General features: G+C 42.7%; 1 protein-coding gene across 1 annotated transcript in view; it reads left to right on the forward strand.

Annotated features, from left to right (window-relative positions):
- The window catches only part of LOC146491522 (Krueppel-like factor 7), a 59,456-nt gene that overhangs the window by 28,294 nt on the left and 13,767 nt on the right, over positions 1-17,395 (forward strand). The window contains exons 2-3 of the mRNA XM_085150870.1: positions 1,747-2,374; positions 12,129-12,252. Of these exons, the coding sequence (XP_085006996.1) occupies positions 1,747-2,374; positions 12,129-12,252 (752 nt within the window). The remainder of the gene's footprint in view (positions 1-1,746; positions 2,375-12,128; positions 12,253-17,395) is intronic.

Genomic DNA, 17,395 nt, shown 5'->3' on the forward strand with positions numbered 1-17,395 from the left:
CTTCACCTTCCTCAGCCCCGCTCTCCACTTATCCATTTCTATCCTCTTTTCCGCTCCCTTGAACTATCGCTGCCTCACACACACTCACCTTGGTTTGCAGTCCTCAGCATTTTGCCGAATAAAGTACCTTTTAACTGGATGGTTTTTAGCGGATAATTAGTCCTCACCTTGGGAAAGGAAGGGACAACAATGCAGGAGGAAAAAAAGAAAAGTAAAAAGAAAAGCAGGTTGATTTTTTTGGGTGGGGGGGCAATCGGTGGATGGGCTGAAGGTGTTAGAGGCCATGCTGTAAACAGAGCAGGGTTGCGTTTTTTTCTATAGCTCACTGACTGACGGGTGCTTCTCCCGTCACATCTCGACAGCTTCAATATTAAATTCGCTCCAAAGAGAGAGAGAGAGAACAGCGAGCGGGACGTCTCCCTTCTCGTTCAGCGGAGCCATCAACGGCAAAGAAAGAACGTATTTTTTTAAAGCCATCACCAGGTAAAAAAAACCAGCAAAAACAACATGTAGGCGTGCAGTCTAGGGAGGAGACACGGTGCATTATCTTCACTTCTCGCTGTAGATGTGGTCCAGAGCAGCTTTTTAATTTGATGTCAGTATGCAAATACTGTAAGCAGTCAAGAACAAAAAAACCCCAACAACTCCAAATCCCTTTTTGTTCCTGGAAGAAAATGACTTAAAGGAGAAATCCCTCGGCAACACCCCCACCCCTCCACCTCACCTTCGAAACAGGAGAAAAAACGTGCAGTTTTATTTTTAGAAGGTGCAAACAAGGAAAGGGGTGGTGATGGTGGTGGTGGGGTGGGTGCTGCCGTAAGATTGTAAATGTCTCTGATGTGTTCAGTCTGCACAACCTTATTCCTGATAATGGAACTAGCTGCTCTGTCTGTCAGTGCCTATTTACACACAAATGAAGTGGCGAGTTGCACGCGCCCAGTGGAGCTGCTAGCCTCCATCTCAGCTGTCAAAACGGGTTAGTGGCTACAAGCAAAACACAACGATCCCTCGGATCAAACTGTGGCCGGCCATTTAAATGTAATAGCTTCATCCTTGGACATGGAGCGTCTCTTTCCTCCCCCCTACTCCCCAACCCCACCGTCGCACGCTCGCTCTACCTCCTAGAACCTTGCCGGCTTGTTGGAAAGTAATAGACTTCTCAGGATGCCAGTTCGCACAAATCTGGGATGCAGCCTTTTATTTGCCCTCCGCGGGGAGAGGTGTTTGGAGTAATAGGGATGAAGCGGACCATAACTACAGCTGAATAAATCTTCCTATCTTGGCTCAGTGGAAGCCTGTGTGCACATGGTTTGTCAAAGCTCCATAAAATGTTGTTTGATAGGAGTTCTGTACAGTTTAGGAGTTCTCCCCCTGCTTTCCCCATTGCCTCCTCTTTTTTCTTTTTTCTCCTCCCGTGCTACAGCGGTTGCAATCAATCAGTGTTTAATCAGCCGTCTTGCTGGAGTTGCCAGGTAATCCTGGCTGTCTTGGTGGCTATCTGTGTTTGTGTGTGTGAGTGTGTGTGTGACAGCTGGCAGAGCTGCTCAGTTGCCTGTGTGGGTGAGTGGATGGCACCATGCAGGTTTTTCTCTGCACAGCATGTAAAGGCATATCGGATGATCTGATGGGCTGTTGAAATTGTCAAGTGGGATTTGAGAGCGAGGGTGTGCAAATGACCGAATGTGTGAATTTGCCTGGGTTAAATCTAAACCGAGTGTTTTTTCTCCCACTTTTTCCTTCCTGTAGACCTGCCTGGAATTGGAGCGCTATCTGCAGACAGAGCCCAAGCGTTTGTCGGAGCTCTTTGACCAAGACTTGGATGGCCTCCTAACTCCCGCCTACATGAAGGAGGATGGAGAGGAGGAGCTGTCAGACACCCTGCTCCCCAGCCAGCCGAGCCTCCAAGAACCACCGAGCCCACCTCCGGTGATCCTTTGCCCTACTCGAAAGAACTTCCCTTCCCCTGGCGCTGTGAGGAGAGACCTCAAACCCAAAGGACAAGGGCTGGAAAATGTAGAGGGCATGGAAAGGGTCCACCAGGCTCAGCTGAGTGCCGTCACCTCCCTGACACCTCCGTCATCGCCAGAACTCGGCCGACACCTTGTCAAACCCAACCAGACGCTGACAGCCTCCGCTGATGGGACACTCACCTTGAAGCTGGTAGCCAGGAAGGTGGGGCTTAGCGCAGCCAGGTTGGTGGCGGGGCACACGCTTCCTGTCCAGGTGAAAGATGAAGATGAGGGGGCTGCATGTGTGATCGGGGTTGGAGAGCTACCAGAAAACAAGAAGAGGATTCACCGCTGCCAATTCAATGGTTGCAGAAAGGTGTACACCAAGAGCTCCCACCTAAAGGCCCATCAGAGGACACATACAGGTAAGAAGTCTTCTTCTTCTTCTCTTTTCATCTGCTCCCTTTAGGGGTCACCCAAACACATCATATGCCTCCATTTCATTTCTAGAATCCTCCTCCGTCCTTCACTACATCCACAAATCTTTTTTTTCTTTTGCTCCTGCCTGGCATCTTCATCTTCAGCATCCTTTGTCCAACATATCCATTATCCTCTGCACATGTCCAAACCATCTCATCCTTGAATAAACCTGAACTTTCACTCTGATGTACTAATTTCAAATCTTGTCCATTCTGGTCACTCCCAATATAAATCCTGTCATCTTCAGTTCGGCCTCTGAACCACACTCTCCAAGCCATACATCATAGCAGGTCTCACTACCATCCTGTAAACCGTTCCTTTCACTAGTGCTGCTATCCTTCTGACACAAATCACCCCTGACATGCGTTTACTCTCTAGTGAGTCTCTAATCCTGCTGACGGTCCCCTGGACAGCAGGTATGGGCTGCAGTCCGTGTTCTCTAGCCTCTGTAAGCTTGGTGCACAGGAGAAGGTTCTTCTTAGAGTCGTCCTCTATCTCGCTGTGGACGTCTAGAGCCACAAAAATGACTAGCCAGCCTTCTGGTATGGAAACATGACACAGGAAGGCCTGAGTCTAGCTGGTTAGTAGCGACTGTACTTTCAAAATAGGAGGACAGAAATGTTCCACAAGTAAATACCTTGCAGATGGCATCACTCATACGCGATTGAATACGTAATGCATACATAGCATATAGCTTACACAGCACAGGGCACAATGTCAGATTCCCACTATTAGAACTACTACAGAAGTATTTATAGTCTTATCAAACTGTATGTGAAATTGTCACACAATATTAAGTTTTCATTTTCAAATATCTTGTCAATAATGCCAATAAATAGTTACCTTTTAACTCCAATTCTGAATTTGAGCAGAATAGTTGGGGTACTTTTCAGATATGATTTCAGTAAGCCGCTTTCAGCGCGGCAGCTCTGAGGGCGCCTCTACAATCAGAGGTAGCCCCTTCATGCACCTGTAATAAAACTGACTGACGCTCATTGTTGGTGACAGGTTAAAAAGGCTCAATCCTGAAGCTAAATGACCGCTGCACGCCGAGCGAGACACAGACAGACACCGAAGATGAAAGAGCAGGATTCAAAGAGTATTTTCTTCTTTTTTATAGCACACACTCTGACTCTTTTCTTGTCTTTGGATGAGCACTGAGGGGGTTTTTTTTGTGTCCGACCATTTGTCTTCTACCGGTGATGTCTCGAAGCCTCGCCCACTCGGGGAGATGCGTTTAATATGTCGGGCAGTTCTGTAACAATCTTCCAGTTTATCACAGTCTGTGCTTCCACCCTCCTGGGTTTTCAAATTTTTAGATAACCTCACTTGGCAATACCGAGTGCAAATCCACCTGCTACACATTCTTGGAACAAAATGCACACAAAACGATAAGGAATGTGCAAGAAGCAGCAGCTCTGTAATCACAGAACAGGGTCTGTGCCTTATTGAAATATCAAAAATGAAAGATAAAAATGTGATGATTTGAGAAAAAGGCAAAAAAAAAAAAAAAAAAAAACCACGACTCTTATCCTCACTCTTTCTGCTTAAGTACTTCTCTGAGCCATACCAGGGTAGGTCCTCCTTGTCAAGGTTCTTCACATGACGGAAGGGGGGAGGGTTCAGAAGCTATAACTCTCCCGCTCCTCCATCTCAATCCCAAACCACTCAGACCTCTGTCAGGGAGCTGTCCTCTGTCTGAGTAAGTGTGCAGTGATGGATGGATTGACCTGGATAGGCTGCCATTTCCTCGGTTTATTTCAGGCACTGCCGTCCTCTATGCGTTCTATAAGTCTAGGTCAGTGTTTCTCAATCTGAAGTTGTCAGATTATTTTTTTCCAGGGTTGGTAATGGGATCATTTTTAAGAACAAGGGAAATATTTTTCAAATGTAACTTTATATTATAATCCCATGAGGCAGGACATGAGGGATAACCATCTCAGCGTTTTCTTCAGTGTGTCAGAGATTGCTGTTATTAACTTGCAGCTTATTTAATAATAATAATAAATTTTATTTATGAGCGCCTTTCAAGTCACCCAAGGACACTTTACAATAGGATAAAACACTTAGTAAAACAATGGCAGAATAAGAACAATAAAACAAAAGCACAAGATAAAATTAACAAACAGTGGATTCACAGTGAATATGCAGATTTGAACAGATGAGCTTTGAGTTGGGATTTAAACTGGGGGAGAGAACCAATGTTTCTTATTTCTGGGGGCAGAGAGTTCCACAGCCTGGGAGCAGAGCAGCTGAAAGCTCTGCTTCCCATAGTGGTGAGGCGGAAGGAAGGTACAGCAAGCTGGATAGAAGAAGAAGATCGAAGTGAACGGGCAGAACAGGTAGTGGTTAACAGGTCAGAAAGGTAAGGAGGAGCGAGGTTATGAATGCCCTTGAAGGTGAGCAGAAGAAGTTTGAATATTATCCGGAATTTCACAGGGAGCCAGTGAAGTTCCTGAAGAACAGGGGTGATGTGCTGGTAGGAGGGGGTTCTGGTGATAACACAAGCAGCAGAGTTCTGAACCAGTTGAAGCTTATGGAGGGATTTTTGGGGGAGACCATGCAGAAGAGAATTGCAGTAGTCAATACGGGAGGTAACAAGACTGTGGACAAGAATGGACTGTGGACAAGAATGGGTGGAAAGAGAAGGAAGCAATCTGTTAATGCTGCGTAGATGGAAGTAGGCAGAACGGGTGAGATTATTGATGTGAGATTTATAAGAAAGTGAACTGTCTAGGATGACACCAAGGCTCTTAACCTGAGGAGAAGGGAAAACTGTGGAGTTATCGATGGTGAGTGAGAAATGGTTCGCCTTCAAAAGGTTGGATTTGAGCTCTTCTGTGTGTCTTCTTTTGGTTGGCGAGCTAAGAGCGATGTTATTTTTGTTCGGTCTTTCCTCTACCCCCCACACTCCGAGGGAGGCGTTCAGCGGTATAATGAGATGGATATTGACATGTGATAGGTAGCCATATAGCTGTTTCCTTATTTATTTTAACCGCGGGAGGTACAGCGAAGCGCGTCCATCATAGTAAATGAAGTTACAGCAACTCAAATTGGATTGGGTTGCTCCCCCGCCTTCTAAATTTATCCACTGCTTGGTTGACAGATCACCAGAGCTGTCCAGCGAAGACGCTACGTGTGACTTGTTTACCAGCTCTGGCTTGCCTCTTTGAAAATAAGTCATCATCTGAGTGTGAGAGATCATGAAAACATCACACCCTCTGTGTTGGAACAAATTTGCACAGACATACCATCATCGATTCCCCCAGCGTGATGTGTCTACAACCCTTGTGATTAGACTCCATGCCAACTGGGCCAGCTATGGGGGACCAGAGCCACCGGTGCTGTCCAGTCACAAAATCCATACAGGCAAATCACAAGAAGTCTCAATTAAATGAAACTGAAATCCAGAGAGCTGTGTGGAGTAGTTGATATTAAAATGTATGTGAAGGCTGAACCGACCATAGGAATCTGAACACAGTGATGCTACAACATGATGTAAAAGTCTTGAGCCAACGCTCATTTCTTTATATTTTCTTTCTAAGAATTCAGACTTTCTTCTGATGTTTTAAAGTGCTCTTGAACAACAGTTCTCCAGGTTTTCTTTGGACATTGCCTGGTTTTCCACTCATTTTCCATCCACTCCTTGTACCTGACCATTTTCAGAGGAGAGTTTTTTGTTTGTTAAGCCACTTAAAACTGACCTATGACCCATTAAAACATAAAACAAAGCACCGAACTAAAGAGACAAACCAGCGTTGTGTCTACGCACAACACACAGCTTAGCAAAAAATCAATTTTAAACTGTAACTTTAGACTCTTTGTTGTTACTTGACTTTCCTGAAAGTCTAGAAGTAAAATCATACCTGGATCCTGGATAGAAAAACACACAGTGGAGCACTATCAGTCATGGATCGGCCTCCCCAGAGCCCGGACCTCAACATTATTGAAGCACTGTGGGATCATGTTGACAGAGAACAGAACAAAAGGCAGAAACATCCAAAGAAAAGCTTTGAATGTCCTTCAAGAAGCCTGGAGAACTATTCCTGAAGACGACTTAAAGAAAGCTGCCTAAGAGAGTTCAGACTGTGCTGAAGAATAAAAGTGGTCACACCAAATCATGACTTTCAAGCTCATTAAAATTGTATTTACATATATGTTTGCACATGTTTCAATACACTGCTGTGCCATTTCCATAGCAGAATTAGGAATGGCTCACGACTTTGCACAGTACTGTACCGTAATCTGACATCCATACTATATTTTGTGTTTAACTCGGTTAATTAACAGAGTAAATAGCAGAGGGGGCACCTTTATTTGTCTTGTGATATCTTTGAATATTGAGATGGAGCATTCTGATCCATATTTACAGTTTAGGTCCAAACCTCTGGAAACTTGAAAAAAAAAAACCCTCCAAAAACAGCGGCTACATGGCTTACTCATTACCAATGTATTAGGAAACATGTCTTAAGCTGTTTTCCCACATTAACTTCAAACAATTTTAGAAGAATTAGTTTGGGATCATTTTGATCCTTTCTCATGCGCAGCACACAGCAGGAAATAGTCTGCCTCGGATGCGTTCACACTGTTGGAAATACTCCGTGTGGTTTAGGCGATAGAGCTGCTCGGGTACAGCGTGTATAGGAGGCAGGACACATGATGAGCAGTGGATTCATCAAACAGACATTACAAAGACGCTGCACTATGGAGCTGCCTGCTTAAAGACCCCTTTCGGGTAATGTCTAGAAAACTTTGGAGCTGCAGTGTCAATCAGCTGACTGTTTGGGAAGCTGTAGAAGGCTGCAGGAGAAGGAGCTCACCTGTCAATCATCTGTGCTGACGCTGTATAGTGTCTGGAGCTAGCTTGGTCCTTCCCCAGTGAATATGTACCTATTTTATGAACCATTTAATAGTTATTAAACCAAGATAACACCCCCATTTTCACTCTGTATATATTTATAATGGCACTAAGTTAATATTATGACTTGACCAATCACTTCAACTATAATTGAATTGCCTCTCTTTAACTATTTGTCTAATTGACTAATTGTTGGGAGGGTCTATTATTGCACACCTGAATAGACAAACAGAGAAAAATCAATGTGGCAACCTCTTTTTATCACCCCCCTCTCTACCCTGTAAATTGTTAAGAAAATTTTACATTAAAATGATTTAATGACAGTGCCACAACTTCCATATAGCACCATTAAAAACACACTTCCTCCCTTCCCCCTTGGAGCCTATCAGTGTCACGTAAGGTGCTTTAACATAAAAGCAGTGAAAAAAGAACATCTGTCTTGTTATTCAAACCGGGAAGGTAGAATGATAAACGGGGAAAATGTCGACTTAAGATGACAAAGGGAGCCACAAAAGCTGAAGAAAGAGGAGAAGAGCGACGTGGAGTGAAACAAAGAGTAGATGAAGACAGAAGACAGGGATGGGGGAGGTACAGTGGAGCGACCCTCTTCAGAAAAAGACAGCAGTGCCACGGGCTCCCCCATTCACTGAGCCATTATCCTGACAAGTTTAAAGATGTCATTACTCAAATCCTCTTTTTCTTAGTTGTTATTTCCATAAATTACCGACGGAGAAAAGGCAACGATTTAATCTGGAATTAGACGGGCTGAGTTGAAATGACAGTGCCCTGTAGAGCTTTTTGTGAATAGGCTTATGGGAGATAAGGAATGGTACAATTAGATTTTGGGTAGGGTAAAACACGAGGACTGTTGGGTTATTCTGCCTTCGCTCTCTCGCTCTTTCTCCTGTTTCTCATAATTTTCCCTCTCTGGCTCTCTCCTCCTCTCATTCTGTCTCGGTCTTTTAGCCAGTACGCTGTCTCTCTCTGCATGTTTGCCTCTCTATCGGGCTCATATTCTGTCATTCTGCTCTTTTGCCACTTTTAGTTTTTTTAAAAGGGGGTCTTGGTATATGTATATATATTTTTTTATATTCCTGGACTCTAATTTTGTTCTGATTGGCTGCCTTTTGTAAACAGAAAGCTTGAACAACAGTGAGGCGGGGCTTGTGTGCCTGACGTGACCATATTAGGAGCATCAGCTCTAAGTGACATCATACAAAGGAAAAAGTAGAAAAAACTGTCTGAAAAGGAGCATTTAGAGTAGAAACATGATCAGGTAGAAATGGAGGTTAAAAGATGGACTCCTCATCACTGCGTTTGTTAGCTTTGTGTTAGCATGCTTGTCTTTGCAGATGCTAGCAAAGAGCTGAAGTTGTGTTAGGAGTATAACGCGCTTGCTTCTATCCTGGTTACCATCATGCTCTTGTCCCCTTGTGCGATAAAAATAAAACTACGGCCCATATGTCCACCCCCCCCCCCCCCACACACACACACACACACACGCACACACTCACACACTCACACAAAAGAAGTGGGATCAGCTGATTATAGCCCAAATAGTCCAAAGTCAGACTATTTTTTTTTCTTTGTGTCCGCCTGGTGTGCAAATAACTGAAGAACCTTTGTAACAAAAGTAGTGACATGATTTCAGTAATAACTCTACCATATATTTTTGATGTAAGGCTATCTCTGTTATGATTTATTGTGAGAATGATGGCACCTCATTTGGCCTTTACGACCACAAATAGGCTCTTTCCACTCTTATTCTTTTAAAATATTACAATGTGTCTTTGGATATGTGAGAATATTTTTTCAATCAACTACAAAACTAATTTAAAGTGCCTTTTTTAAAAACCTGCCAGGCACTGTGTTAGAAATGATTAAGCCTTTTATGAAAAAAGGCTTCATCCCATGCTTTCCCATCATCCTCATGTCTCTTACTAACGCACTTCAATTCTCCATTACTTCCTCCATATTTCATCTTTGTCTCTTCCCCTCGCTCATCTCCGAGCCAGCAGTGCTGGTTGCGGGGCTGGCGCCTATAAAGCCGCCTCTCCGAGAGCCTCTGTAATGACCTCTGAGACCCAAATGCCCTGCTTCAGCGTCAGCTAATGGAGGGAATGTAATTAACTTCACCACTGGCACCTGAGAGGCTGGAGAGAACGGGCGCATGGGTGCGTGTGTTTGAGCATTCGGAAGTAACAGATTACGCCTAATGGGATTACGGTGACTCAGGAAACACCCAGTTATCAGATTATGGATGAGAAATATGTGAGCGCTCATTTGATTATTTTAAAATAAAAAAGCATTTTTAAAGATGGAGGGAGGAGGGGGTGGAGTATTTTGATTTTATGCATTTCTTCCCTGAAATGAAAAGGGAGAAGTGCCGGTTAATGGTGGATTTTATTAAATCATTCGCAATAAATAATTGTTTTAAACAGCAGCGCCCAACTGTCCACAATCCTGATTCTTTAAATCATAACAATAATCCATTTAGCTCAATAATCTACATTATACAGGCAAAGTAATCCAAAAGTAACAGAAGGTAATCAGATTATGCTGCTGGGTTCAGGCTAATCCAGTGGATTAGGTTACTGATGGACGTTTAAAACTGTCAATCAGTCGGACTGTGTGTTTAGTAGCATTTCCAGTCCGGTGTCTGTTTGCAGAGGCGAGTGGGTACCTGCTCTACTTCACTGTTTGGGCATCTTGAGAGAGAGCGGAGGAGGGTGGATTTTTTTTATAAGGGGGGGGGGTGTTGCTAGGCAACGGAGGCAGTGTATCGTTGGAGGAGTCGGTAGCTGAGTGGTTATGTACTGCTGCAGGCTCTGGTCTCTTAGTGCCCCCCCCTCCTGCACCACCACTACTACTTCCACCACCATCATCGCCCCCTCAGCCCCGCTCCTCACCCCCGCCTCTTGCCCTGTACAGCTCTACGGCTACCGTCGCTAGGCAACTGCCTCCGTGCTCTGCCAGCGTGCTCAGTAATTGGCCGGTGGCATGGCGGCGTACCGTTGCCAGATCCAGCCAGCTGCACTGCCTCCTCATGTTTTACCACATACCCCCTACCCACCCCACGTCTCTCTTACACATACACTCACACACAGATACACCCCACCCCCCTTGATCCCATTGCTAGGCAACGGATTCAGGCATTCCTGCCTCCCAGGAATTTCATTGGCCAGAGTCGGATGGGCCAAACCTGCAGCTCTGGGATGGAAGGGGACAAGACTAATTTCAGGATCTCAGGATCTAGACCAAAAGCACTTTAAACTCTACAGTTTTTTGTTAAAGGGACAGTTCACCGCAAAATCAAGTAGTTTTCTTTACATATATATATATAGATATACATATAATATATGTTTTGCCTCTTTTCTGCAGTCCTATTTATCAATCCAGATTGTTTTAGTCTTGCCCAATTGTGGAGCTATTGTGTGTAACTCCTGATCCTATAAACAAAAGAGGTCCAGAAGAGCCAAAAAGGGTTAGGTAGTAAATGAGAATAAACCAAATTGACTGATAGACTCAGCAGACTGATATAAACTTACATTTAAACCACAAATGAAACTGATGGCCTAGAAAGAGTCATCCTGGTGACTTAAATATCCAAAAGAACTACACTGAATAGAATAAATGGCACAGGTATACCAGATCCACTGAAATTAGAACACAGGGAGTTACACCATTTAAGTTTCCTCTTAGCTGATCTGCAATGGAAGCTCGCTGTTGGCAGGGGGGTAATGAAATTAATAAATTATATAAAAATACAAAAAATTGGGTTTATCTAAATATAAAAATATTGTTAATAAATGTTAATAAGCCATGTATGCAAAGTTTCATTGAGATTGGCCAACCCATTAAGGAGGAGATGGGGGTAAATACAGATACATATGCAATGGATACGCTCCCATCATTACAGTCAGATATTCAAATATCAATATCAAATAGCCAAAATCAGCATATAGACATGGTTTATCACTTTAAAAAAATTGAAAAAGAAAGAAATAAAGTACTGATTATTTTAGATCCTGCCTGAAATACTATGCGAATATCTCCCACATTTGGCTCACAGATGTGGCCCCTCCTTACTTTACACAAGCTCTCATTGCAGTTTTGACAGAGCAGTTGATCTATTGATTTTGTCCCTTTGGATAATCACATTCAATGAATTAAGCCAGTAGTCGTGGTGAAAGCGCTCGAGCAGAGCTGGTCAGCCTCGAGCACCACTCCAGATGGGATGTGACTGATGCAGGTGACATCTTCGGAGTTGGACGCAGCTGGCGGATTGTGGCCTCCTTGCCATTATGTGTCTGGCCTAATTATCACTACCCCCTCCTTCCCTACCAGCATCTCTGCAGCCTCCTTTGCCTTAATCCACTTCTGCAACACCTCTCCTACTCTACTTTTCCTTCCCCTGGTCTCATCTCACCTCCTCCTCTCAGTCTCTCATCCACCTTGCCTCTAATCCTCACCTCTCCCTCCCTCCCACCCTCCCTCCCTCTCAACCTCTTCTCTCTCAACCCTCCTCTCCTCTTCTGCATGTTCAGCAAGATTGGAGACCAGTGGGAGCTTCTCCATCTCATCCCATTGCTCTCTTTACAGTCCCTAAAAAAGGAAATGGTGACAGGAGGCACAGGGATCTTTATCAGACTGGAAGCTAACATGCACTCACAATATACAGGACACACTCATTAAAATAAAAGCTCTGCCAATATCAAACAGGAAGATAAAGGGTTAGCGGCAAAGAGCTTTTTTCATGGGCGCAGAACAACAAATGAGCATGTGATTGGTGTATGAGCGATCAAACAGGTGCTCACATGTGCTTTTTTTTTACCCCCTAGGTGAGAAGCCATACAAGTGCTCGTGGGAGGGCTGCGAGTGGCGATTTGCCCGGAGCGACGAGCTGACGAGGCACTACCGCAAACACACCGGCGCCAAGCCTTTTAAGTGCAACCACTGTGACAGGTCTGTCAAAACACGCTTCTCCCTCCTTCCCCGTGTCTTATATGTTTTTCTTCGCCTTTTTATCCGAGCGCTATTTGAAGTACTTCCACAAGCACAGCAGGCTGTGTTTTAACATTGTGTTTGGTGTAGTGAAGACAAGATGCTGGTTACACACCCCGAAATGCGTTTTGGTACTGACCCAGTTTAAAAGTGTGTTGGCAGGATTACTAATGTGCGCTCCAAGACCCAACTAGCTCAGTGTTTCAGCTCTAGACCCACATTACGGACGGTGCAGCATATTAATAGTGAATCTACACACATGATGATAGATAGTCTTGATTTGGATTCAGAACGGGACAGAGGTGTAAAATGAGTTTCACTAGCAATGAAACACCTAACAACCTGGAATATTAATTTAATTTGCAGGGTATTGAGTAAATAAATACTGGCTTTATTATCAGAAACACTCGCAATAAAGAAAAGATAGACACAGGTTTGAGGGTGAAGCTGGTGCTATAGTCCATTCAATCTGTGCTCTTTTTTTGCCCAGCAGGGGGTCACTCGTCTGACTGTACAGAAATCTGGCAAATTATCCACATTTCTCATTTCTTACACACTTAGGTTAGGGTCTCGATTGTTAGCTTAGAGTTTTATTTAATACATGATGAAAATGTACTTAAAGGTACATAAGGCTATGCCGGGTAAAACTTGAGTCTTCAAGTGTGGACCTCACTGACTATCGGGTGATGTCATGTCTATCTTTTATATACAGTCATTAATCTCAGCAGTCACTGAGTTTAGTTTAAACAGTGTAAATTGGTTGAATTTGTAGATTTTTAGACATTTACAGGAGGGAAATGTATTTTGAGAATTGCTGAAGCCACCATAACCCTAAATACAGGTGTAAGTGTGTGTGTGGGTTACTGGAAATAAAGCCCCAGGCTGGCCCAGTGATTGGGCAGGCTTTCCGGTGAACTCGATAATCCCTGTCACCTGAAAAGTGCTTGTGCAGAGCAAGCTGAGCATCCGAGAAGTTTACCACACAAAAACAAAAACAACTAATGAATTAAAAATTTGTAGTTAATTAACTTTAACTAATAGTTATTTTAGCAATAAACAGAAAAAAAATATATATAAATCAATAGTAAAGTCCTAATTTATTGTTTATTTATGTAATTAGGAATCCAAACAATAACAGGACCTCTAAAGAACAGGCACTTGGAGAAAGGGGAGAGGAAAACCACCATTTTAATAGGAAGAAACCTCCAACAGAACTATGCTCATGGAGCACCCATGCTCTCCAACCGGTTGGGGGTTAGGGGAAAGAGAAGAGAGCAGAGAGAGCCAGAACAAAAGGGAAAAAAATTGATTGAATCTTTAAATAACATTTTTTAAATGTGCACATTTAATGTTGCAAATGAGTGTGTTTTAAACCAAATCGCAACCTTTTCCTAAAAGTTTGATGCTTAAATACACAAACTACAGTCTCCAGGTGATTTATAACCTAACAACTTCCTGCACATACTGCTTTTAACAAGTATTTTCAATAACAGTTTAATAATAAACAGATAATGCTCCCATATTGTTTATAAACCTATAATAGAAACAGTTGTGAAACATTAGCGTTAAATATTTGCTTTTTTGTTCGTTAACATTTTAACAATAATTGTTTTTTTATGATAGTTGTGATGGACTATTGCCATTAAACACTTTGCAGATCATAGATAATGTTTTGTTTGCTGTTTTAAATCAAACATCATATGAATCTCAAAGTCATGCACTTTTACACCCTTGACTGTCACCGGAAAGAGGTGATCTGTTATAATTTGACTGTGACTCTTCCTAATTAGGCACCTTGGCTTCTGTTTAATTATGAAGCAAAGGGAAAGGGCTCCTTAAATCTGGTTCCACTGACCAAAAAAACCCCCAAACATTTAAAGGCAATTATTCACTTTTTAAATGATCAGCTTGCTGCCGACACAAAAATCTTTACTCCTATTTTAATTACACCCTGCTGTCTGTCTTTGATCTGGCCCTCACTGACACCTCTGGGATCTCTGAGCAATATTGTCTACAGGAGCTACCACAATGCAGCAAGGCATCCCATGATTAAAAGGGTCCTTTTAAAGGGTTTCATCACACACGAAAAAGGAAATTTAAAAGGTTCTTTTTGTTATTGCGCTACAGAAGAAAAACTTTTAATATATATATAGTAGTACCTGCAAGATAAATACCACCTTAAAATGTGCTTCCTCTGCTATACAGAGGCTTTTTGGTGACTTTTGTAGCTTTCTTTTGTATATATGTCCTTGAGTATGTGAGTGAGAACATGCAGTTATATTTTATGGTAGTAAACCATTTTATGGAGATCCTAGCAGAAACACCAAAATAGCTCTATGATGGCAACCAAACAGCAGTATTATCCTGTAAAGCTCATATTTCACAGTACAGCGCTGGATTGTTTTTACATTAAAAAGGAACTGCTGTCGTAGTTGCAACAGGCACACTGTAAAATAACATTTTAATCCTGCTTAAGCTTCTCTCCAGTGCCTTATTGTAATTTAACAGGAAAGTTTCTTTCATTTGCCATTAACATACGGATATGTTTTCTATAAAATACTTTTATTTACTTTTATTTACTTTTACTTACGTGCTTACTTAAATTTATCTTCATATTTACTTGTTTTGAACTTTACTTGCATGTTTTACTTACATTTGTTGCCATTCCTTCATTTGTTTCACTTACATTTGTCTTCACCCAAATTATTCTTGTAATTGTATCTTTTACATTGTGCTGACAGCCTTGTTTTAATCAATCATTTTCTTCTTTTTCTGGAAATTACATGCAACGGCATTTAATTATTCATGGAGCTAGAAATTATAGAATAAAGATGTCATCTATTGTCAAAAACCGCTGCGAGCAAAACACAGTGTGTGTCTTTTAAAGGACAGTGCAGTCTTTTTTGACAGTTTCAAAACTGATCACAGTGCAGGGTGTTATTGAATATATGACTTCTTGAATCATGTATAGGTTCATTATGAAAGGACAAAAAGAAATTCCCTCCTCACCTAAGGTACTTTGCCTTGATGCCTATTGAAAAGTGTGTATGCATATGTGTGTGTGTGTCAAGGGGCAGAGGGCCATGCAGTGTCAACTTAATCAGGTCTCAGCTGGAGAGACTGTAAATACAGTATCCCTCCCCCCTGATTTCCCACCTCCCCCCGCTACCAGACCCCCCTACAGGCACATCCCTAATTTGGGCCCACCTCTGTCATGTGTCACAGGATGTCCAACCCCTCCAGCCTAACACACACACACAAGTGCACACACACCCTGCTGAGATGAAGGAAGAGGGGAAACAGGGGAGACAGAATAAAAGTCAGGGAGGAAGATTGAGGATGGGGGAAGTTGGGGGACGAGGGAAGGAGGAGGCAGACCTACGGTGTGCCAGCTGGTGTCGTGCCCCCGAGTCGTGACTCATACTTTACCATCTGTCTCAGCAAACGCACTCACAGTGACACACACACACACACATACACACACACAGAACACCCATGAATGTCTTCTGAGCCATTCATTTATCCCACATGTGTTTGTATGGGTGCACACACTTGTGCGCACAAAGACAGTAACACACACACAGGTATGACAGTAAGACGGATGACTGGTGGCTCATCACATGTGACTCCCTCTCTTGGCCAAACACTGATTCATCAAGACGTGTTAGACAGTTCCCTCTGTCTCAGTGGAAAGAGCCAATCTGAAACCTGTGTCAAAAAAAAAAACAAGGTAGGAAAGAAACATCTTCTAGAAATTCATGACATGAAGGCATGAAGTGAAAAATGTTAGATTCTGTGTTCAAAGAAGACTATGGTATGTTACGATTGAGCTATAAAAGTTCTTAAATTAACAGTCAAGGTTAAGTTACCTCACATCCATGGCTAAATATCATATACCTCAAAAGGCTTCTGACTAATATTTAGAGGCGACGTCTCTAATGGCAAATAGGAATCACACTGCATAATCTTTGGGAAAACTGCCCTGCTTCTTACTGGATTTATTACCTCAGTAAACACTTCTTTCATGTGTTTGTAGTCTCTAGTATCAAGTCTTATTCTGGACAGCATTGTTCTCATTTTTAACTCATTTGGTCATAGAGCCGATGGGCTTGTGCAATGATGAGGCATCCATCATTTATCTGTACCTGTGTTCAAAACAATTGCTAATTCTCCTAGAGAGGTGTCAGATTTTAGATGATCATTGTGTGCATGTTTTTCTTTACCAAGGCAGAGGTGGACAATTAATTTCCCCAGTGGGCCACATTAGAAACTGGGACTGTTGTGGAGGGCCACACCAATAACCTGAACTCAGTCTTACTCAGTATTAATTTTATCCCTTTATAAGCTTGTGGGCACGACCCTCCACAACAGTCCCTGGTTCTCACGTAGCCTCTCTGGAAAATTAATTGCCCACCCTGATTGAAGGGGCCTCACCCAAATTCTGCTCAAGGTCAAGGTCATATTGGTTGTTTTATGAGCACTTTCATTTTTAGAATGATCACTACTAGGGTATTCGTCAGATTTTTGTGAACTTGTATGGACTGCTCATCTAAGACGAGTGTAAGCATTAGAAACTGGGACTGTTGTGGAGGCCCGCACCAATGAGCTGAACAAAATTCTGCTCCACATTAAATTTATCTCTCTAAAAACCTATTGGTGTGGTCCGGCCCTCCACAACAGTCCTAGTTTCTCATGTGGCCCTTTGGGAAAGTTAACTGGCCACCCCTGATCTAAGGATTCTTAATCCAAATCATGCTCATCATCGAGGTCATATTGGCCATTATACGGGAACTGTTTATCAGTTGATTTTAATTCTCATTAGTTTGTGTAAGCCAACCAATAGCAACAAAACAAGAAGAGCTCCTGCCACGTGGATATTCTGATTTTAATTATGGTTCCAGGCTATTCTTTAAGATGTAGCTACCTTCTGATTGACAACTTGTTAATGAATGGTCATGTAGTGGTTTTTCAGTCAGATCCAGCCCATGCTTGTGATGTTTCTTCAACTGGTTGCACCCTGTCTGATATGTAGATGGTGTCAAAATGCTGTATAAATAAGAGTGTATCAGCTATGAAACACTTTCAATATTTTCCTTGAACCTTT

This window comes from Neolamprologus multifasciatus, chromosome 23 (assembly GCF_963576455.1).
Source record: "Neolamprologus multifasciatus chromosome 23, fNeoMul1.2, whole genome shotgun sequence".
NCBI classification, from domain to species: Eukaryota; Metazoa; Chordata; class Actinopteri; order Cichliformes; family Cichlidae; genus Neolamprologus; species Neolamprologus multifasciatus.